The sequence below is a fragment of the Nannobrachium achirus genome (assembly GCF_963921795.1).
Source record: "Nannobrachium achirus genome assembly, chromosome: 4".
Classification (NCBI taxonomy): Eukaryota; Metazoa; Chordata; class Actinopteri; order Myctophiformes; family Myctophidae; genus Nannobrachium; species Nannobrachium achirus.
Genome location: NC_137813.1, coordinates 69,188,370 through 69,211,113, shown reverse-complemented (window position 1 = coordinate 69,211,113; position 22,744 = coordinate 69,188,370). Strand labels below are relative to the sequence as shown.

Below are 22,744 nucleotides of genomic sequence, written 5' to 3'. Positions count from 1 at the left end.
CACAAGATTCAAACTAGAATGGTAAAAAAACAAGTAGGCTACCTCGATATCATAATGTGATGTGTGGCATTACTTCACGATATTATGAGATGGTTGAATGTAACTGAATGTAAGTAAAGTGATGCCATCTATTCTATTCATATTCTAATACCACTTCCAGTAGGCATTATATTACTGAAGATTTGTGAAGGCACCACTAGTCATCCCCACAATCTACGATATTGTCAGCGAGGTATTTGGTCAAAGGAATATAGTGCCATTTGATTTAGTCCTCTCCCATGTAGCCCTAAAGTCTAAGTCTAAAGACGCCTGTTTATGTATGGCTTTGAACTGTTACACCATCCTCTGAGGTGCCTTGTTGCCACCATGGGGGTTAAGAGACAGAGAGAGAGAGAGAGAGAGAGAGAGAGAGAGAGAGAGAGAGAGAGAGAGAGAGAGAGAGAGAGAGAGAGATAGATGGAGAGATGGATACTGAATTGTTAGATTAGACGATGAAATGACCAAAAGTCTTTTTGAAAGAATCAAAATGGGGGTACATTTATTGTAATCAAATTACTGTTTTAGGAATGCGACAAAAAATAACTCAAGTCTCCATGGTGTGAGTAATCAATAGAAAAATTTGGGGGTGAACTATACTCCTTTTAGTCAGGGGATATTAATAAAATCTGTGAATAAATGTGTTACCAAACAATTTCTTCACCAATGTGTCCGTAAAGGTGTCTAGTAATTAGTAACATATCTAACAAAGATTGAAATTCAACATCCCTAGGAGAATCTTTGACAGCTATAGGGTGATTCTGGGTCTCATTCACTTACTATACACTGGACTATAATGGGGAAAATGACTCCCAAAAGCCAAAACATATGCTTTAAGTAGCATATGTAAAACAAATGCTTGCAATGGATTCAAAATAATTAAAAACACCTAGTTAGACCCCTCACATACTACTAAAAGCATATTTTTTGGGAGTCATTTTTTCAGTGCATATACATACGTGGAATACCAGAAAAGTCGCCCTCTTTCAAAGTCGCCCCAGACTCGTTTCCCAACGGGTCTGTGGCCTTAAGCTAGAGGCAGATTAGACTAAAATCAAATCTGTGCTTCTGGGGGTCCCTGGAACAAAAAAGTTTGCAATAGGGGTCCATCCGTGGAACAAAATATTTTGAGATGGGGGTCCACGGCCAAAAACCACTGATAGGCACATTCTACAAATGTCTTCTAAATCATAACAATTTTCTGAAAAAAAAACGTATGTTGCCATCAGTGTTTCTCAAACTTTGTCATGTGAAGGACCCCCAGAATGATATGTATTTGGCTACGGACCCCCATCACAAAATATTTTGTTCCAGGGACCCCCAGAAGCAAATATTTGATTTTAGTCTATTCTGCATCTAGCTTAAGGCCACAGACCCGTTGGGAAACGAGTTTGGGGGCGACTTTGAAAGAGGGCGACTTATCTGGCTACCCATACGTGAATGAGACCCAGAATTACCCTAGCTGTCAAAGATTTTACTAGTGATGTTGAATTTCAATCTTTGTTAGATATGTTACTAGACACCTTTACGAACACATTGGTGAAGAAATTGTTTGGTAACACATTTATTCCCAGCTTTGACAGGTATTCTGCTAAAATTCCCTGACTATTTAAGACCTGAGGCCTATGCCTTCTAAATCAGTAGTTTTCAAAGTTTTTTTTTCTCCAGAAAATGTTCCAAAATAACAGATGTAGCCTACAAGGTCCCAGTGCGAGCACAACGTGATACGCTGGGGGCAGTTTATTTACATACACACAGGCCAGGTGTACACAGTGAAGAGGGATTTCTGAGTCCTCAAAATAGTATCAAAACATTTATAACCAACTGCACATTGTAGTGAACTTGTTGGGATGGAAAGTACATGATAAGTATCGTCACTGACCAGCATGTTGCAGGGGAACACATTACTTGTTGCTGACATTGCTCATAAACCGTGTCCCATTCCAAGGTCTCCACTGGGAGACCTTGGAATGGGACACGGTTTATAGTAAGTAGCCTTGGGAACTGAGCGTTCCCGAGCTATTTGGCCCTCAGGTCTTTTCTTTTTTTTTTTTTTCTTGGGGGCTTTTATGTTTTTATTAATAGGACAGTTAGACTGACAGGAAATGGGGAGAGAGATGGGGAGTGAGGATGTTTTTCCTACCGGAGCTGAGCTGAGGCCACGGCCAGCGCCAAAGTGCTTCTCTAGCTTTTTTGGCAAAGTACAGCTATTGCCAAAACCATGATGGATGCGCGCCGTCTCAGGCAACCTTGATCCACGTGAGACACTGCAGAGTGAGCGGCAGCGAGCGAGTCACCGTGTCGAGCGTTGTGAAGGTCGCATGATCCGACTCCAAAATAGTAACTATTGTTGTGGGGACTGCTTCTGCCGCTCAAAGGGACCAATCACAGCGCGTTCTTAGACAAGCTCCTCCCCCTACTCACATCAGCTCCAGTAGGAATAACACACTCGTGGGAGTGACATGCAGCAAAGGTCGTCGGGATCGGGGTTCCGAACTCGCGACACGCTGTCGCAACGCGAGGCGTTGTGAGCATGTAGATCTGCTATTTTCACAGTATTTATCTGTGGAACCAAGTCACATTAAAACCTACAATTCCAAGTGCTTGTCAGGGTGGGGGTCCCCAGTTCAAATATGTTTATTTTGGGTGTCACGGCCTAAAAAGGTTTGAGAAGCCCTAATAGAGCATTAACAATTTCATTTTGTTCCTATTTGTTCCTAAATTCATTTTTTGACTTCCTATCAAAAGAATTAGCGAATATTCGACTTCGATGAACAACGTCGAAAAGTAACTTTGATATTCGAATATTTGAATATTTGGTGAATGCCCTAGTATGTGTGTATATATATATATATATATATATATATACATTTAACAAGTGTAACCTGCCTGTATCTAACGTCCAGGACACATTGTCTTTCCTCCCAGGTGCCCCGGCAGGTGCCGTGCAGCAGCCATGGCGGGCGGGAGGACGCCGGGCGGCTGCCTGGGGCCGTGCGTCTACCCGGCGGTGCCTGACGGGGGGTGGGGCTGGGCCGTGGCCGCCGCCTTCTTCCTGGTGGAGGTGTGCACCTACGGCGTCATCAAGAGCCTGGGCGTCTTCCTGGACGACCTCATCCGGGACTTTGGCGAGAGCAACACCCGGGTGTCCTGGGTCCTCTCCATCTGCGTCTTCGTCATGACCTTCACCGGTTAGTCCAGTGGTTCTCCACCTTTTCAGGCCGCGACCACCACAATAATCATATTTGAACTGGGGACCCCCCCACCCTGAAGAGCACTAACAGTTGAGGCATTACATTTTGTATAACAGTTCTATTGTGAAAATAGCCGATCTACATGCTCACAACGCCTCGCAATTTTCACAATTTCTGCCTCTAATATTTGACAATTTGGCCAATGTCTATCTTGTCATTTTAGAGGTAGGCCTATTACTATTAAAAAGTCTTTAAATTGTGCAGATAATCTCTATACACTTAAACTTTGTGTTGGTTTGCTTACTGTTGATTGAGAAAACAATGTTGTACATTACTGGGGACACCCCAAAGTAATTTGGGAACCCCCTGGGGGTTCCGACCCACAGGTTGAGAACCACTTGGTTAGTCCACAAGTCACAGTTGTTACACCTTTGGCCCTATTCGCAATTATACTTGAGATAGTTGTTTGTCTTTTGAAAAAGCTCCAAAGTACATAAAAAACTAAACAAATAAAAAAGCTAAAAAATCTACAATCTGGTGCTGTGAACCAGCTAGCAGATTGACTGTTTTATCTTTTTGGGAAATTCCTTGAAATAATGTATTTATTGGGGCGCTTGCTGGCCTAGCGGTCCAGGTGCATACCACATAGTGCTCTAATGCCTGACAGCGTGTCGCGGGTTCGAGTTCCGCTTCCCATCTCTCTCTCCAAAGAAAAGCCAAATAAATGAATTATAATCTATAAATCTGCTCTGTTTCGGCCATAGTGCATTTAACTCAGCGGATGCCCACGCGTCAAACTCTTTGATGTCGCTGGAGGCCCACGACGTGTTTGCCGCGTTTACTGTATTTACAGTATTAACTTTAAATCTCACCGTAAGGTCGGGGCTATGCCGGGATGTAGCCCATTCACCGCGGGTTGCTTCGAATCGACGCTGAGAGCATCGCACGGCCGTTTTTTCTCCATATACTCCAATGCATTTCCCCATCTTTAACGCCCTTTATCTCTGATGTTTGTTTTATGGCTAAAACTGTGGCAGGCTGCGGCAAAATGACCAACTTTTGACGCAGCAGGGCCGTATTCAATACAATGGTGGTGGGCCTGGGCATCGAGAGGGGATAAATGGGGCTCAATCTTGGGGCACCCAATGTGTTAATTACAGTGCAGTACAGTGGTCTGTGCAACAAACGTTGCACAGGACAGAGCCTAAAAGCCACACAGAGATGTAATTGTTTCAGTTTTAGAGTTCAATGTCAAAAACACTATTAAATCATTAATTGTGAATGACAATTAATCGTCAAGTAAAATGAAAAAGTCCTGTTTAATAGGCCTGGCCAAATGGCACGTTGTGGGTTCCGATGCAGTCACGATTTTAGAGAAGCCTCTCTTGATGTCTGTGACCCTGAGGGCAACGAAATCTGCCCACTCAGACAGACTATTGACCTGGGCACACATCCACACATCCTGTCAGTGTGTGTGTGTGTATGTGTGTGTGTGTGTGTGTGTGTGTGTGTGTGTGTGTGAGCAGGGGCGTCACACGGGGGTGGGAAGTGGGACTGAGTCACTAGGGCCCAAGGTTGAGAGGGGCCTTAATTATTTTATATTTTAGCTATTGAAAAATAGCAGATATACAAGCTCACAGCGCGGCACTCGGTGCTTGTAGAGCTGCTATTTTTTGAAAAGTTGTGAAAATGTGTGCAATTCTTTGAATGTCTGTGTTTTTTTAAGGGAACATTTGTAACTCAAATTTAGCTTCTGGGGTTACCCTGGAACTAAATATTTTGAGATGGGGTCCGTGGCCAAATACATATCATTTTGTTGGTCCTTCACATGAAAATATTTTAGCACCACTGACATAGAAACATAGGTTTTTCAAAAACTCCGCACAAATGTTCACGGTTTTTCAAATATCTACAAGCTCACTGTGAGCTTATATCTGCTATTTTTCAATAGTTAAAGCATACAATGTGAGTGAATCCTTGTACCCAGGGCCCATAATTTGGTGTGACACCCCTGTGTGTGTGTGTGTGCGTGCGTGCGTGCGTGCGTGCGTGCGTGCGTGCGTGTGTGTGTGTGTGTGTGTGTGTGTGTGTGTGTGTTGGAAAAAGTACTCCCATCTTTTACATAAGTAAAAGTATCAATACTGCAAGGTAGAAATAGTCTGTTACAAGTAAAAGTCCGGAATTAAAAATGTACGGAAGTAAAAGTACAAAAGTAGTGTTATCACACACACGCACGCACGCGCGCACACACACACACACACACGCACACGCACACGCGCACCCACACACACACACACACACACACACACACACACACACACACACACACACACACACACACACACACACACACACGCACACACACATACAGCTAGGGTGACCAGATCCAAACTGTTCATTTGAGGGACAGAAGTACCACTTGTGTGGGACAATGTGGGACGGGCGGGCAGGGGGTTTATAGTAAATTATTACTTAAGTTGCTAATAAATGCCTAATACTGCCTATTAATTTGTTATTTTATTAACAGGCTTAAAAACATAATATTGTATGATACAGCGGCTGACATCAGCAGTATGGCATTGTTCTGCCATCAGTCCAGCTGTGACTGGTTTCTTTATGAGGAGAATTGATGAGGAGAAAGGCTCCCAGGTCCCTCTGTCTATGGATCAACTGGCGTGAGTCAGCAGGACAGGTCAGGGTGCTTGGCAGTATATGGCAGGGGTTTTCAAAGTGGGTGACGGGGCACCCTGGGGTGCCGCGACGGCAGTCCAGGGGTGCCGCGAGATGATTTGATAATATTTGGAATTTATTTTACACTTAAAAAAATATTTTGTATCATTTTAAACTTGAAGTACAAAGTTATTTTTAGTCAGTTCTAACCAAAATGGCTATTATCTCAATGTTTTCCTCGCAACATAATCACTAAAGTCTCATCACTGTCGGGCAGAAACCTTGTATCTCCAAGTTTCAAATGTGTACGTCTTTTGGTAAAGCAAAGCCCTGCTTCATCATACAAGACTGTCGCACAAAACTAGTGAAAACAGCCGATCTATGTGTGCTTGTAGATCGGCTGTTTTCACTAGTTTAGTACATTTTATAGATGATAGATACAAAACGAAAGGTTTTGGACATACAAGGTTTCCACCCGACAACGATGATATGCTATAAATATAAGGTGCTGGGAGTGAAAGTTATAATGTAGGGGTGCCTCGCGTTAAAAAAAATATTCATGGGGTGCCCTGACACAAAAAAGTTTGGGAACCCCCAGTGTGTGAGAGGTCAGCCTTCTGCAGGGCCAAAAACATACAAGCCTCTATGCTGCCTGTGCTTTGAGATCACCAAGGTTAAAGGACAACTTTGTTTTGTTTTTTACAACAAGGGTTCATATTTAATGTAATTAGAGAAAAGAAAAGATACACCACGCCCATTTTTGGGGGGTCCCCAGATGATTAGATTAATGTGCAACATTGTTTTCTCACTCATAATACCCTCCTAATACGTGAGCAGGCCCTGTTTTCTCGATAACTTTTTTCATTTATTTTTAATAATTCTTTGGGAAAATGGAAAAAATGTAATACAAAATGATTTATTAAAACTAAATAAATTAAAAAAACACGTCCTGCTCACGTATTAGGAGGGTAGTATGAGTCACCAGAAAAATAATGGGTGTTTTTGATGAATCTAGCATGGTTAAAATGGAGTTTGAAGTTACAATGGGTGTGTGTGTGGAGAGGCCATGGGCCTGGAGGGCCTAGTAACATTTAAATCAAATACCAAAATATTGAATGAAGCAAATTAAAATCTGTTCAGGATGTTCATAAAGGCCTGATTAGACAATAAAATGACCAAAAGTTTTTTTGAAAGTGGAATATCCCTTAAACAAGCGTATAGAGCAGGGCTACTCGACTCAGGGGCCACTCAGCAAAATACCAAAAGTCCAAAGGGCCGCAAGCTAAAAATGACGGCCCTATTTTGGACGTTTACAATGATTGAACAGACTTCATGACGTCTAATAATTAAGTGAACACACAGAAGACAGCCACATTTCCATCTATATAAGCCAGGAAAAACCTCATTGAACCAAAAGATTGTCATGGATGGAATGATGAAATTATCAAATTTGATCAAATTAGGCTTTATTCACAAAATGTGAAGTGAAAATGATCAGATCTGGTTCAATCTTTTTGTAACCGCCCCTTGGAAATAAATAACACTGAGAAGGACCAGAATAATATCCACAACAGTGTCTGGGTATGCGATGCTAGTTGGCAATGTGAAGGTATGTTTTCTCATGCCAATGAAGCTCATTTGAATTGAATAGTAACAGTCAGAGTGCAACAATTCAAATCAATGACTCAAATGATATCCTAGAAAATAAATTAAGTCTTTCTTCTTTGTAACAAATACAATAAATTATAAAATAAAATACTAATCTTGTTTTAAAACAAGACAAAAAGTCTCTTAGGGGTTTTGGTAAAATGACATAATCTGACTTCAGCTGTAGCCATGGCCTGACAGGCTGTTATTGATCCAGACCTGTAAATAGACGTTAATACTAATTATTCAATCACTCAACTCCCAGCATCCCTATTCTTGGGGGACTTTCACCAAAAATAACCGATCTACAAGCTCACCACAAGATGCGTTGTGAGCTTGTAGATAGGCTATTTTTGGTGAAGAGAGTTGTTGTATGGAAAAATAACTCAAGCACAGTTCAACTCAGTTTTTAAAACAGTTTGATGCTTTGAGCTTTGTAAAACACAACAGCTCGTTGGAGGAGATTTGTGGTACAATAAGCATAGTTCCCTGGCTGAGGCTATCTGTTGGAATGCGGTACTGACTTCTTTCCAATGACGGCGGAGCCACGGAGGAGACAAGGGCTACGTGCCTACGGGCAGTCCCCTCTTCATTAGCCTGAAACATGATGGTCGAAACATCCAGTCTCCAGTGAGCCCGACTGTGGTTGTCTGCTGCAAAATCTCCGCAGATTTGTCTGTCTGATGACTGTCTCGTTGTACTAGCTCAAGTGGAGCCGCATCTCGCACTGCTGTCAGTGCTGTGCTCTGTGCGTTGACTGCGTTCGCTTCCTGACTCCTATCCCTAACCTACGGAGTGCACCGAGGCTGACAGGCTTAGAAAATTCATTTTTATTGGTATGATCATGACGGGCCGCACAAACATGCGGAAAGGGCCTGCGGGCCGCGTGTTGAGTAGCGCGGGTATAGAGGGTATCCCACCCCCCCTCAAGGAGCACATGGTGGTCCCCAGAACACTGGTTGAGTGTCTGTGTCTTGCTCTCTCTCTCTGACTCCATGCAGCTCCTCTGTCCATGCTTCTAAGCAACCGCTTTGGCTTCCGTCCGGTGGTGATGACGGGGGGCTTCCTGATCAGCCTGGGCACCGTGGCCTCCGCCTTCGTCAGCTCCATCGACCAGATGTACATCACCCTCGGCCTCGTCTCAGGTGCCCCATCTCTCTGTCTCTCTCAAACCGTGGAAAGCATATCTGTGTCGTTTTACATTTGTAATGTGTAACATTTGTAGCTAGCCAATTTCGGGCTTTGGATCCGGTCGGGAGCGGATGGCGTCCTACGACGTTTTGTAGTCAAAACGGACTACACTTTGGCCGGAAATACAAAACCGGTTTATCAGTTCTAACCCAAAACAATTCCCCGCGCTTATGTGACATTATTTTAGTACCTACACAATAAAACCCTCGATGCGGCGTAGTTTTGCTTACTTTTTGAAAAGTTCGTTTGGTATATCCATCTTTTAGTCCAACTTGCAGCGACTGGCAAGACGACACTCCTCTAACATTTAAATAGAGATTGGGGAAACAGACGGGGAACGAAAACAAAGCAAACATCCGGTCTAGGATGCCATCCGGTCTAGACCGGATCAAACAACCTTTCCCCTGAGAAAGCCTGGTGATGCGAGGTTAAAAAATAGCATATAGTACAAGGCTTGTGCATTTGCAATTTTTGAACATTTGAAAAAAGAAATCTTGTAAAAGTACTGATTCAGAAGGCTTTTTGTAGAATCAGCCTCTCTGGTCTTAATGGGTTCATTTATCGCTCTATTCAACTACAAGAACAAACTGAAACGGTTGTTTCCATTGCACCACGGCTGGGTTTCTCAGAACCTAATCTGGGCCTTGCTCAGGATGTGCTACTAACCCTGAGTTCTGGGAGAACTCTTGAGTCAGAACGTATTCTTTCTAAATCGGTCAAAAAAGTGTTGTAGATCGACTATTTTCTTAAAACTTTAGGACGTAACGTCCCTTCAGCGTTGGTTCTCGTTAGAATGGAAACGCTTTTTTAGCGTGAATAATTTGCCCAAAATTGAATGTTTTGCACACGTTCACTGTGTCAGGTTCTGTGCCACACAAAAGATGAATCCTATGCGGCGATCCAATGCAGCGATTTTCCAAGGATAAAAGACAGCGATCTGTTTGAAAGGGATTTTTTGGATTGTTTATTCATAGCACACACACTCAATGCTGTGTATCATTCGTCATCAGCTGTTAAGTTTATCTTTCTTTCAAGGACGAGATGTCCTAATAAAGATATTGTCTCGATTATTGGATTCCTCCCACATCCTCTCCTATTTTAAGATTCAAGAGTTGTATTCAAAAGCTAGAACAATTGTTTGTTTGTTTTTCCCGGCCCCTCGACATTTGAACAACTCTAACTCAGTCTACTCAGTAAAATCCTCAGTTAAGTTATCTATTAGTTAAATGACTACTGAGGCATGGCATTTCTGAAATACACAGTGCACCATCAGGCAGGATAATCATTTTTTCAAATCCTTCCCTGCTGAAAAGGCTATAATTGGTAATGAGTTGAGTCAAGGCTGTTAAGTGGAACAAGTGCATCTCCTACTGGACAGTCAAAGTATTGCACAGCAGCATGGCGCTTCATGCTTCTGAGGTTCTGACATTGACCTGACAACGAAAGACAGATCCCTATACGGTAGGGCATTCACGAATAGTGATTTTTAGTATTCAAATTATTCGACCTCAAAGTATTCGAATAGTCGAATATTCGACAGGACTGGCCAAACTGTCAAATATTAAGTAAGCAAGAGGCGAACATTGTGAAAATAGCAGATCTGTATGCTCACAACGCCTCGCAGCTATTTTCACAATATTTATCTGCGGAACCGAGTTTAAATACCTACAATTCCAAGTGCTTGTCAGGGTGGGGGTCTACAGTTCAAATATGTTTATTTTGGGGGTCACAGCCTAAAAATGTTTGAGAACCCCTGGTATAAAGCATTAACAAATTCATCAACCAGGGGCATTGACAACTCATTCTTATGACTTCCTATCTAGCCAAGCATTATAAACTATATAGATTTTTTAAAGAGAAAACAATACAAAAAAAATAAAATAAGCGAATATTCAACTTCGGTGAACAACGTCGAATTGTGACTTTGATATTCGAATATTCGAATATTTAGAATATACTATTATGCAGTATATCATTCTCTGCTGTCGGGCCAAAACCTCCTAACTCTTAAATGTAAATGTTCGGGAAAATGAGCTCAAGTGGAGTTATAGGAGGTTTTGACCGAAGGGCTTTTTACTAGTTTTCATTGGTTCAATATTATTTTAACCAACACACAGACGTAACGCGTGTTCAATAGCACATACCTGTATTTATGAAAAAAAATAGAGTGGGCCAATCGGGTGAAGTTTACTGGTTTGGCAGAAAGTGTGGAGTTAGGAGGTTTTGCAAGCACTTTATACTAGTTTCCATTGGTTCAATATTATTTTAACCAACACTCAGATGTAAAGGGTGTTCAATAGCCCTGATTTATGCCAAAAAAAATCAAAAACCTCAAAAATTGAGTTAAGAGGTTTTGACCAGACAGTATATATAGGCCTATACTGTACACTTAAAATATTCATGCTTGTGTAACAATATAAATGAGGCTTTCACGCAACCCCTAAAAATCGTAAGTTTGGGAAACAGTGGTCTAAAAAGGTGATAGAATGAAAACGGGTGAAGTGGGATCGTTTTTGTTTTTGTTTTTTTGGAACACAACGCACACACAGTCAAATCCTGAGTGTCAGTGTTTAAATATATTGTTTTAACTCTGAGAGTCAAATTAACACAGCAGTTTTTTTTTCTTTTTTCACTGTACGTTCTCTCTTTCAGCGCTCACCATAGCGGCCCCTGTCGCGCGCGCCGACTGGCCCCGCCCCCTTTGAGCGAGCTGACATCTTGACACCGCTGTCAACATGTGAGGTTCAGACAGGGAGGGGCCGGGGGGTTGGTCGGTGGCTGTCATGTCCCCTCCCTCCTCCCCCTTTTTATTTTTGTCCCCAGGACTGGGATACTGCCTGGCCTTCCTGCCCACGGTCACCATCCTGGCTCAGTACTTCCACCGCCGCCGGGCCACCGTCACCTCGGTGGCGTCCTCGGGAGAGTCCTTCGCCATGTGCGCCTTCGGTCCAGGTGAGAGAGTAACTATAAGTACTAGGGCATTAACGAAGGTCAACACGTCGACTCAGTCGACTCCCACCAGAGAAAGTCGAAAGTCGAAGTAAAAAAATTAATAAAATAAAAATAAAATAATGTTCTAATAATGTTCAGATCTACATGCTCTTGTGAGCATGTAGATTGGCTATTTTCACCATTTCTGCCTCTATATATTTGACAATTTGGACAATGTTTGATTTGTCATTTTAGATGTATTAAAAAGTCCTTAAATTGGCACTTTAGAAATGTGCAGATGCCCTCTATGCACTTAAACTTTATGTTGGTTTGTTTACAGTTGAGTGAGAAAACAATGTTTCACATTAAGTTAATCATCTGGGGACCCCCCAAAATAATTGGGGGGGTCTTGTGTGATGTGATGATGTCATCAAACGATAACGTCGACTTCAACTCAACTTTTTACTGAGTCGAGTCGACTTGCAAAAATCACAAGTCGTTAATGCCCTAATAAGTACATTTACTCAAGTACTCTGCCCTTCAAAGCCAAAGTGCAGTAACTACGTTTTTGGACACGCCGACTTATTTGTGTATCCCAAAGGTCAAATTAGCATTCATGATATTGGGGGATAAACAATGACCTCAAGAACAGACATACAATCAGTGTAATATCACTTTTATGCCCATATCTCATTTGGCTCACCAGCTGGAACACTTTTAAACCCATTTATCAGTATTTTTGAGCGGTGCTAACCGCTCCTATAGACCGCTTTTTTACCAAAACTATGATGTCACAAATGATGATGACATGAGTTCGCTAGACCAATGAAACACTTCGATTCTGTTGATCTGTCCATGATGTCATAGTCACAGAGGCACCCGATTGGTTCACCCTGATTTAGAACGCGTTTAGGCAGCGTAAAATACGTCATAAAAAAGTATTGAGCGGTGCTAACCTTGAATTTCAAAATTGTATTAGATGAATATCACTTATAAGCGATAAAATAACCACACTTTTAGACAGACTGTGGAAAATCTTACAGGTTATAAATGATAGGCAGCTAATACAAGTTTAAAATACAAATGAACAGACTTTGAAAAACTAAAATATTCATCTTCTGGCCTCTTCTCGTCTCTCTGGAGGCCTCTCTGGAGGTAAAAAATCACACCCGTGTGAACTGAGCGGTGGTTCCCCCCCTTCCCCCCTGTGTGTGTGTGTGTGTGTGTGTGTGTGTGCGTGTGTGTGTGTGTGTGTGCCTGGTCTGGCCTGGCCTGAACAACAGCGCCCCTCCCTTAACATGTGTGGTCAGAAAAGGTTACTGCAGGCTACAGACAGACAGACAGACAGACACGCCGACAGACAGACCCACACACACGGCCACGTATAGGAGCGTTGTGACCACCGCTCAATAAGGTCACTTATCATTACACTATGACACTCTTACAAGTTACAATCTGTAGCTTGGTCAACTAACTGATGAGAAATGACGATAAAGACTTATATAGTCTGAGCAGACCTCTAGACCGACATCATACACAACAAAAAGAATATTGCCATGCATGCCTATCAACACTGATTCGCGCAGGAATTAGTTTGCACCGCTCACTTCGCACGGGTGCGATTTTTTCTGTTAGTAGTTACTGCATTCTGCCTTTACTTCCAGTACCATTTTGATTTTGAGCAGTGCAAACCGCTCCTATACGTGGCTGTGCGTGTGTCTGTAGCCTTTTTCCTCAGCGTTTTGCCATAGTAAAATGTTTGTACATACGTATGTTTGTACTGTACATCCTAGACTTAAATCCTAGTCTGAAGATGTTATGCAAGCATGACCACCGCTCACTTCTGATTTTTTTTTTTTTACTTTACTGGTGTGTTTTCCAATTATCAGTACTTTTATCCCCGCCCCTCTTCTTCCTATCCTGCCCGCCACACATAGACATCAAAGGGGGCTTGAGCCCCTGCCCTTTTATCCCTCTGTAAAAAGTGTCCTCTCCAGACCATGCAGTTTTTACTATGCTGAAAGAAATGCCCTCTTTCCATGCCATACCTGAAGGCAGAGCATTCAAGACAATTGCCTTGTCCAAACTCTCCTGAACTTGAATGCAGCATCTTATGTTGAAAGAATTGCCCTCTCTGTGTAGAAATCCATGCCGTACTCCAGTATTCACTTGATTATGCTTAGTTTAATGTATCAAGTACCGAAAATAGCCGACCTCCAAGCTCGGAGGTCTGCTATTTTCTGTATTTTCATCAGGGTGAAATTTTAGAAATTTCAGCCCCTGCCCCTCTAACATTCTCTGCACGTCCCTGCTGCCCACAGCCTTAACCGCCCTGAAGGCACAGATTGGCTGGCGCTACTGTCTGGTGCTCATCGGCCTCCTCCAAGCGTCCGTGATTGGCTGTGGCGCCCTCCTCCGTCCAATCATCATCGAGCCGGAGTGTGACGAACCGCCCTGCGTCCCCGAGACGCAGACGCCACCGCAGCAGCCGCCCCCGTCGTTCAAACAGCTGCAGACCGCGTACGACCTGGACAACGAGCAGACCCGAACCTCCATCAGCTCCGGGGGCTCCCGGCGGTCGGAGGATTCGGGCGTCACCTCGCTGACGGCGTCCAGCACGGACGAGCGGGCGGCGCCCGCGGAGACCAAGGCCCTGATGGAGTGGGAGGAGCAGGGGTCCGCTTCCCCACCCGCCACCCCACTGAAGAGGCTGGACGGAGGGGTGGAGGTATGGATTCATCCCAAACACTGGGTGTATTTTGCTTTTAATTGTTATATATTGTTATTATTTCAAATTTCAAATTATTCTGGCCAACGTCAAATTTTTATTTTGGGCCTTGAACTAAAAAGTTTGGGAACCACTGTTTTGGAACATGGATTGTTGTGGCCCAAAATAATTGTGATAATTATCACGATTATCAAAATATGCTTGAAAATTGCACTTTTGTTAACCGATTAAAGGGTCAAAAAAGATAAAGATAAAAAATATCTTTCTCAATTGAAGTGGATGGTCGCGTCCAGTGTGGACACTACCATCCACTTCAATTGAGTCTTTATCTTGCCCGGTGGGAATGGCCCTTTAGACCTGTGGCCGATGTGAAAAACACTTTCTAAATCCTAACCGAAGTTTTCAAAAAATACGCAATATACATTATTTATTATTATTATTATTTTTTTCGCTAAACGATAACAACAATTATCGTCTCCCCCCCCCCCCTCCCTACAGGTGGCGCTAGAGGACCCGCGGCCCCCATGCAGGGCCAATAAGCTGCTGGACTTCTCGGTGCTGGAGGACCCCGCCTTCATCTGCTACTCTCTGTTCGGGCTGTTCGCCACGCTGGGCTTCTTCGCGCCGCCGCTCTACGTGGTGGAGCTGAGCAAGCGGCGCGGCGTGGAGGAGGGCATGGCGGCCTACATGCTGTCCGTCATGGCGGTGGCGGACGTGTGCGGGCGCCTGTCCATCGGGACGGCCATGAACAGGCTGCCCTGCAGGAAGACCCTGGTGATGCTGGGGTGAGTAGGGCCAGGGACCTGCTGGGCTTGCCTGGCTCCAGCCAATAGACCCGCCCACTCTCTGAGTGGACTGCTTCTCTTGGTCTGGAATTGGCATATGACGCGCGTCTTTCTGTCGGTGTCTTGGCGCACCGACCAATAAAATCAATGCAAGACGGAGGAGGGGGTGGGTCTAACTTTTGAAAATCAACAGAAACAGTGGAGGGAGGGGTGGCTCACCAGAGTTCTTAATTGCCTCCTTTGAACTTCAAAAGAGCTACAACTACGTTAGTGATTCTCTCTAATCAATGAAACATCAAAGACAATGACCTGTTTGGTGCCTGTCATAGAGGGGAGGGGGAGGGGGGAATGTTTTGTGTACACAAGTCAAACACAACCCCTCCCACCAGATCTCTTGTGATTGGGAATTTCACATTTTAAATCCCCTCCCCTTTGAAATCTCTTGTCAATGGGACAATGTCAGACTCAAGCTCCAGCGCAGAGTCTGAAATCAGACTAATGCTGGGCCCCTGATTCAGCCCGGGAAAAAAGAGTTGGAGAGGCCCTCGCTCATTGCGCGCTGCTGCTACTCAAAGATTTGTGACAAAGTGACAAGCCAGTGGGCCAATTACATGAGTTATATTTCGTCGTTGTCGGGTGGAAACCTTGTCTGTCCAAAACCGTTTGTTTTGTATTTATCATTTTAAAAATTGTTTAAACTAGTGAAAACTGCCGATCTACAAGCACACAACGCCTCGCACCGCAAGGCGTTGTGTGCTTGCTTTCACTACTTTTGTGCGACGGCCTAGTATGATGAAGCTGGGCTTTGCTTTGCGAAAAAAATTCCCAAAAAATGCCCAGCCCCCAAAATGGAACAAAGGCCGACATTTTCCTAATGGCCGGCCTGGACCGGCCGGGAATGAACCGGCCATTCGGGAGTTGTCCCGCTTTTCCCAATGGCCAGCACGTCCCTGAGGGCAGTGGGAATACAGGTCTGTTCGCTCTCCCGGCCATTCGTAGAAATTCATGCCTGTTGCTAAGGAATGGCGACATGACTGGTGTCTTCGCGCGCGTGCAACACACCAGTCATGTTGCCATACCTTAGCCTTTGCTGAACTGACACCACTGCCGGTAACAAGTCCGTCCCCCCCCCCCCCCCCCCCCCCCCCCCCGGCCGTTCGTTAAAAAGAGTCAGGAGAGCCAGCCACTGCAGAATAGGACATAAACTTGAAATAAAATTGTTAATATGACATGACGAGTGGTGTAAAGTAACTAAGTACCGGTAGGTTACATTTACTCAAGTACTATACTGTTAAGAAGTACATTTTATTTTTCTCCCCTGTAGCCAAGGTATGGCAGCTGTCATACCTTGCCGTACCCAATTGACACCTCTGTGAGTGGGTTAGACAGTTATGACATTTTACTTGACGATTAATTGTCGCTCAGATAATAATACATTTAAATGTTTTTTTTTTTTTGTCATGACAATTACATTTATGTTGGGCTTGAAGTTGCACATGGCAGATATTACACATAACCTAAATATACAAAGAAATGACAGACATATTTGACAGCTTTATACTTTATACAAAGAACATTGATATTATTACTATTTTTGAAAGTGGTTGAAATATATGAACGAATGTTCATATTCGTTCATATTTCTTTTTACACAAAATGATTATGGCAAAATAATTATGATTTTGTCAATTAATTGCGATTAGACAATTCTGTAATAATTGTGACAGGCCTATATGTGTGAAAATAGCTACAAGCTTGTGACTTGTGAGCTTGTAAGTGCGGCACTCTGTGTACTCTGTATGATGAAGTTAGCAATTCAACCCATTCAGGCCGGGAACCCATTTTAGTGTAAGTACATGTACAGTATGTAGCAACATATTTGTTTTTGTAGGCTAATCTTTGAATCATATTGTTTTTCAGAAAACTGGGTTAAAAACAATAAACAAGCTCCTTCAAAGTAGTTGGAAGTTGATTTAAACGTGTTTCGGACTAAGAGATACATGTTGAATGAGACATTAGATCTTACTTAGCTTTTCACCTCCCCCTGACCTTTCTATTGTAAATACCATTTATTTTGCATTGTGTCTTCAATCAATGAATCAATGAATCAATGAATGAATTAATCAATCAATCAATCAATCAATCAATCAATCATGGTGAAAGCCAAACTAAGGGGCGAAACAGTTGCCAAAGAATAGCAGATCTACAAGCTATATCAATTACGTTATTTCCAGGTCCAATTTACCCATTATAGAGCCTTTAAGTGGTACCAGATATAAGGCATCGCAACGGAAGTGGTTTACTGGTCCCACTAAAAAAATATCCTGTTCATTTCCTCATAGACTTTCACGAAAATATTTATAACAATTATGTTAAGCCTAGAACCAAGCCATCCAGGATGGCAGTGAATCATCAACCTTTGTTTCTATGAAAAGAACATTTTGAAAATCGCTAAACAAAGGGTAGTTATTAAATGTAATATATCAAATAATTTAATATTAAAATATGTTTTCACATAGGATCAAAGGTTTTATGGTCATGATTCACTGCAATCCTGGATGGCCTGGTTCTAGGCTTAACATAATTGTTATAAATATTTTTGTAAAAGTCTATGGGGAAAATGAATGGGAGATTTTTATGTGGGACCAGTAAACCACTTCCATATAGCCCGGCAAATAAAAGGTGAATTGATCCCCGTGCATGACGGAGGATAATTTCACGATACATTGATTTACGTCTCCACGATACAATTATTGTGAGTGTTTTTTATCACGATAAACGATAATTGTGGGCTCGCCTGAAAGGCGAGAACACTATGTTATCCTCATTATTTATATATAATATATTTCCGCCGCATATTTGTGCCGCAGACAGTACAAAGGCAGGGCCCTTAGCCAATGAGGCGCAATTGGTGGAAAAAAACCTGGGAGTGGTGTTAGCTGGAGTATTGGTTGAGCTTCACATGACAGTTAGCACGCTGCAGAATATAGTCATGTTGGCAAACATAAGAAATGAAGAACAATTTATTTGATTAAGAGTTTTTATTTTAGTTATTGTTGTGGGCTCGCCTGAAAGGCGAGAACACTATGTTATCCTCATTATTGCCAGACCCATGAAATGGGTAGGCCTACATAAGCAAATGTCGGTCTGTCCGTTTTTTCTCCATAGATGGTCATGATGATGACATGATGATGACATGAGGGAGGGATAGACCGACAGACAAAGCCTTCATGTCATCACAATGACATGAGGGAGGGACAGACCGACAGACAAAGCAAAAGGCTTTGTCTGTCGGTCTGTCCCTCCCTCTTTTCTCCATATTTGGTCACAATGATGTCACAAATGATGATGACATGAGGGAGGGACAGACAGCCTATAAAGGGACAGACAGCCTATAAATGTACCATTAAATTTATAGGCCCAGAGGGTTGGCAGAACCGGGGTCTGGCACAACCAGGTTGACCTGGTCTAGTTTACATATAGTGAGTTCCGTCGCAGACAGTACAAAGGCAGTTATTTATATAATGAGTTCCGTCGCAGTACAAAGGCAGTTATTTATATAATGAGTTCCGTCGCAGTACAAAGGCAGGGCCCTTAGCCAATGAGGTGCAATTGAGGTGTGAGTGGTGTTAGCTGGAGTATGGGAGTGGTGTTAGCTGGAGTATGGGAGTGGTGTTAGCTGGAGTATGGGAGTGGTGTTAGCTGGAGTATGGGAGTGGTGTTAGCTGGAGTATGGGAGTGGTGTTAGCTGGAGTATGGGAGTGGTGTTAGCTGGAGTATGGGAGTGGTGTTAGCTGGAGTATGGGAGTGGTGTTAGCTGGAGTATGGGAGTGGTGTTAGCTGGAGTATTGGTTGAGCTTCACATGACAGTTAGCACGCTGCAGAATATAGTCACAAGCGAGCCCACACTGTTTGGTAGGAACAGTATTTATATATTATAGTTATAATTATGGTCCCCTCCCCGTTAGGTGTGTGGTTGTGCTGGGCCTGGTGCTGCTGGCCTTCACGGTGGTGTGGGAGTTCTGGGGCCTGGCGGTGTGCTCGGCGCTCTACGGCTTCTTCATGGGCACGGTGGGCTCCACACACATCCCCCTGCTGGCAGAGGAGGACGTGGTGGGCCTGCAGAGGATGGCCTCCTCCGTCGGGGTCTACGTGTGCATCCAGAGCTTCGCCGGACTGGCGGGACCCCCACTGGGAGGTATAGAATATCATTCCTATTCTCTGAGACTTACATACAGGCAGCCATGTTTGATGTAAACAACACAGCGTTCACCAATGGATTGCATTACGCATTAGGGTAAGTGATTTCACTTAAGTTTCAGTTTTCATGTAGGTGCCTTGCTCCAATCATGATCAAGTGGGGGGCCTCGGTGCGCGTAAGGCGCGCCCCCATTCGACCATGATTGGAGGAAGGCCCCGCTCTATCCTGATTGAAGGATAACTTGGCACCCAACAGTTTTTAAACTGCTTTTTTTGTCCTCATAGGAGATAAGGCTAAAGGCATATTGACCAAACAATCTATATTAACTAGTTGCGACCATCAGGTCGCAGTTACTATCAAAACCTCCGCCGGCTGTCCCTCCGTCAGTCCCTCCATCTGTCCGTCACATCACGTCACACTTTTGCAAAACACATTTTTGGACACTGCTCCTACAGATTGTGCCCTAAAATCACGCAAAGCGGTACAGTCATGTCATCAACATGGATCTGTCCCATTTCCCATATTCCCTCCTGATTGGCTATGATTGCCTTCTAAAGTTTGTGTATGCAACATGACGGTCGTTACTGGTACTATTATTTGAATTAAATGAAATCACTTACTTACTCAAACAGAACTTACCTTTTGAACGCGATCAAGTGTGCAGACTCTATTTCTCTTGGACATTCACATCATAATTAGTTACAGTAGCCTTACAATGATCATTCTTGGCATGTATGCCGACGGCTCTTAACAACACCCGCTTCTCATTTGTAACCCTCAGGCGTGCTAATCGACGCCACAGAGAACTACGGCTCGGCCTTCTACTCGTGCGCCGTGGGCATGGGGCTGGGCGCCGCCTGCCTGGCGCTGGTGGCGCCCGCCCGGGCCGCCACCCGCAGGAGGGCCGCGGGGAGGCAGGAGGGCCCCTCCTGCTCCCCGGACGGGACCTCTTCTTCTTCTCAGGACAACGAGCAGCCAGACTTCCTGGAGGTGGACCTGGAGGTGGCGCCAGAGAGCTGCAGTCCCGCCAAGCAGCCCGCTGACTGTTAGGACACAGCTGGGGCCTTGGGAGTGCCCACGTTTTAAAGCATAAAATAATGGGCAAAGGACCACTACATATAAATGGTAACTGGTGCATTTAGCGCTATTCCATGATATGGTGCATTACATTCACCCATTCACAGTCACACACGCACGCATTCATACACCGGTGGCGGAGGAAACCAATGCGAGTCACCAACCTGCACATCGGGGGCAATTAGAGATTCATTGTCTTGCTCAAGGACACTTCGACTTCGAATGGAGCTGGGAACCATCTGGTTCCGCAATTCGGACGCTCTACCTTCTATGAGCCACACAATTTTTGCCTATTCACTCCGTGTCTCAGAGGAGGGCTGTGGACAGTTCAGAAAGCCTGCGGTTTCTATTAGCTTCAATTCCCCATTCGTGGCGTCAGTGGTACGCGGGTTTCGGAACTGTCCACAGCTCTCCTCTGAGACACAGACCGAGTAGAAAGAAAAATGTGTTCTATATTATTTAGAGCAATAGTGAGGACCAGCTATAGGTTGAAAATGGGTGAAGTTGTCCTTTAACTCTGCAAGTGTCTGTCGTGGGTGTGTGTGTCCCTTTACCAAAGCACCTCTCAGAAGGCTGGAGCTACTGTATACCTCACCAGCAAGTGACTGACTGGCAGCCCACACTGGACTACAGAGAGAGAGAGACACATACTCTGATTATTTGACTGTTCTGTGCAGTTCAACACAGTAGAAGTGCTGTTGGTGGTGAAGACGGATCCCAATAGACAATCACAAAGTACAAACACAGACACACTCCACAAACCAGTGACAACGGTCAACTCTCAACTTCAGTATAATGCTCACAAGTCACTTAATAGTATAGTGAATGCCTCTCCACTACTTCACTGCATTTACAGAATATAACGCCTTTATCCATGGTGCTTTACAGAGATTGTGCGTTACATTCACCCACTCACACACACATTCATACACCGATGGCGGAGGAAACCATGCAAGGCCGGGAGCAACTAGGGGGTTCAGAGTCTTGCTCAAGGACTCTTCGACACTAATGGGGAGCACATACTGGATGCGGCGCGGTGCCAGACAGCACATCCATCCTCCGGTGGGGAGAACCATGGGAGAACATGTTCACCGCGCGGCAACGCTGGAAAAATAGAACAGCAGCGTATCGGTGCGGCAGACCCGCTGCTGCGTGCGTCTGACGCCGCCGGTGTGGGTTAGTTCTTTGAAAATAATGGGGCTGTATGTTTTGACGCGCCGCCTCCGCGTCTTGTGTGTGTTCCCCTTAACTCTGGGGGAGCCCGGGATCGAACTGGGACCTCCCCTCGGGTTCTAAAGACGGCAACTCTACCCCTGAGCCACTGCCGCCCCCTGGGTATGAAAGAGTGGGTGACATTATTTACTCCAAGCTTCCCACGAAATGCAGTAACATTTTAACCGATTCCAAAAATGCCTTCTAAATCATTTGTCCTTTTGTAATTCAACATTATTTAAGATTTTTCCAACACTTTCATGATTGTTTTTTAATGTTCAAAAATAACAGATGTAAAAAGCTCGCACTGAGCTTGTAGATCTGCTATTTTTGGCTACACTAAAATGAAACGTGTCTAAAATGACACCGACGCTTTCCTGGTCTCAATATAAGAGTACAAATAACAAATATACTATATCGTGTGTTCCTCAGTCTCTTGTGCAAATACAATACATATCAAATAGCAGCAATGAGCATAATATGCATAAAACCTAAGCAAAAGGGAATGTATCTACAGTATGCATGCACAGGCAGGCACACATGTGCGCACACATGTGTCTACATGCAAACGCACGCACGCACACAAACACGCACAACGCACGCCCACTCTGTGATGCTTGAAGTGCAAGTCCCTCCCACACAGTGAAGTGTCATTTCAGTGCTGTGAGACCAAAGACCCTGAGCAGCTGTGGTGATACACTTATAGTACTGTAGGTTGTCCTGTAACATGATCCAAGACACATTAAAGGAGAGTTCCACTCATTTTCAACTTTAAACTATGTCATTAATATACCTTAGATTGTGGGGTCATTTGATCAGTTACATTATGAAGATGCAGAGTCGGTTTTTGGCACAAGCAATGTAAGCAGTCGCTTAGGGCCACAACCAATAAGGGGGCCACATTACAGGAAGAAGATTTTTTTAAAACATATTGTTACTTTGGGTGTGTTCGGAAATCCAGTGCGCGGCGCACCGGTGTGCTGAGTGCACGCTCTCACCAACCCTACTCAGAAGATGGGGTTTGAAGGTGTGGTGCGTCAGTGCGGTGTTTTGATTGGTTGGTTTTCATAGC

At 44.1% G+C, this 22,744-nt stretch overlaps 1 protein-coding gene across 1 annotated transcript; it reads left to right on the top strand.

Moving 5' to 3' along the window:
- Positions 1-3,019: 3,019 nt before the first annotated feature.
- LOC308284207 (monocarboxylate transporter 7-like) lies at positions 3,020-20,433 on the top strand (the record flags this gene model as incomplete). Its single annotated transcript, XM_080724756.1, has 7 exons — positions 3,020-3,227; positions 8,549-8,692; positions 11,562-11,690; positions 13,991-14,397; positions 14,896-15,182; positions 19,151-19,380; positions 20,165-20,433. Exons 1-7 carry the CDS (start codon positions 3,215-3,217, stop codon positions 20,431-20,433), a joined length of 1,479 nt encoding a protein of 492 aa, XP_080580882.1. The 5' UTR covers positions 3,020-3,214.
- Between the last annotated feature and the right edge of the window lie 2,311 nt (positions 20,434-22,744).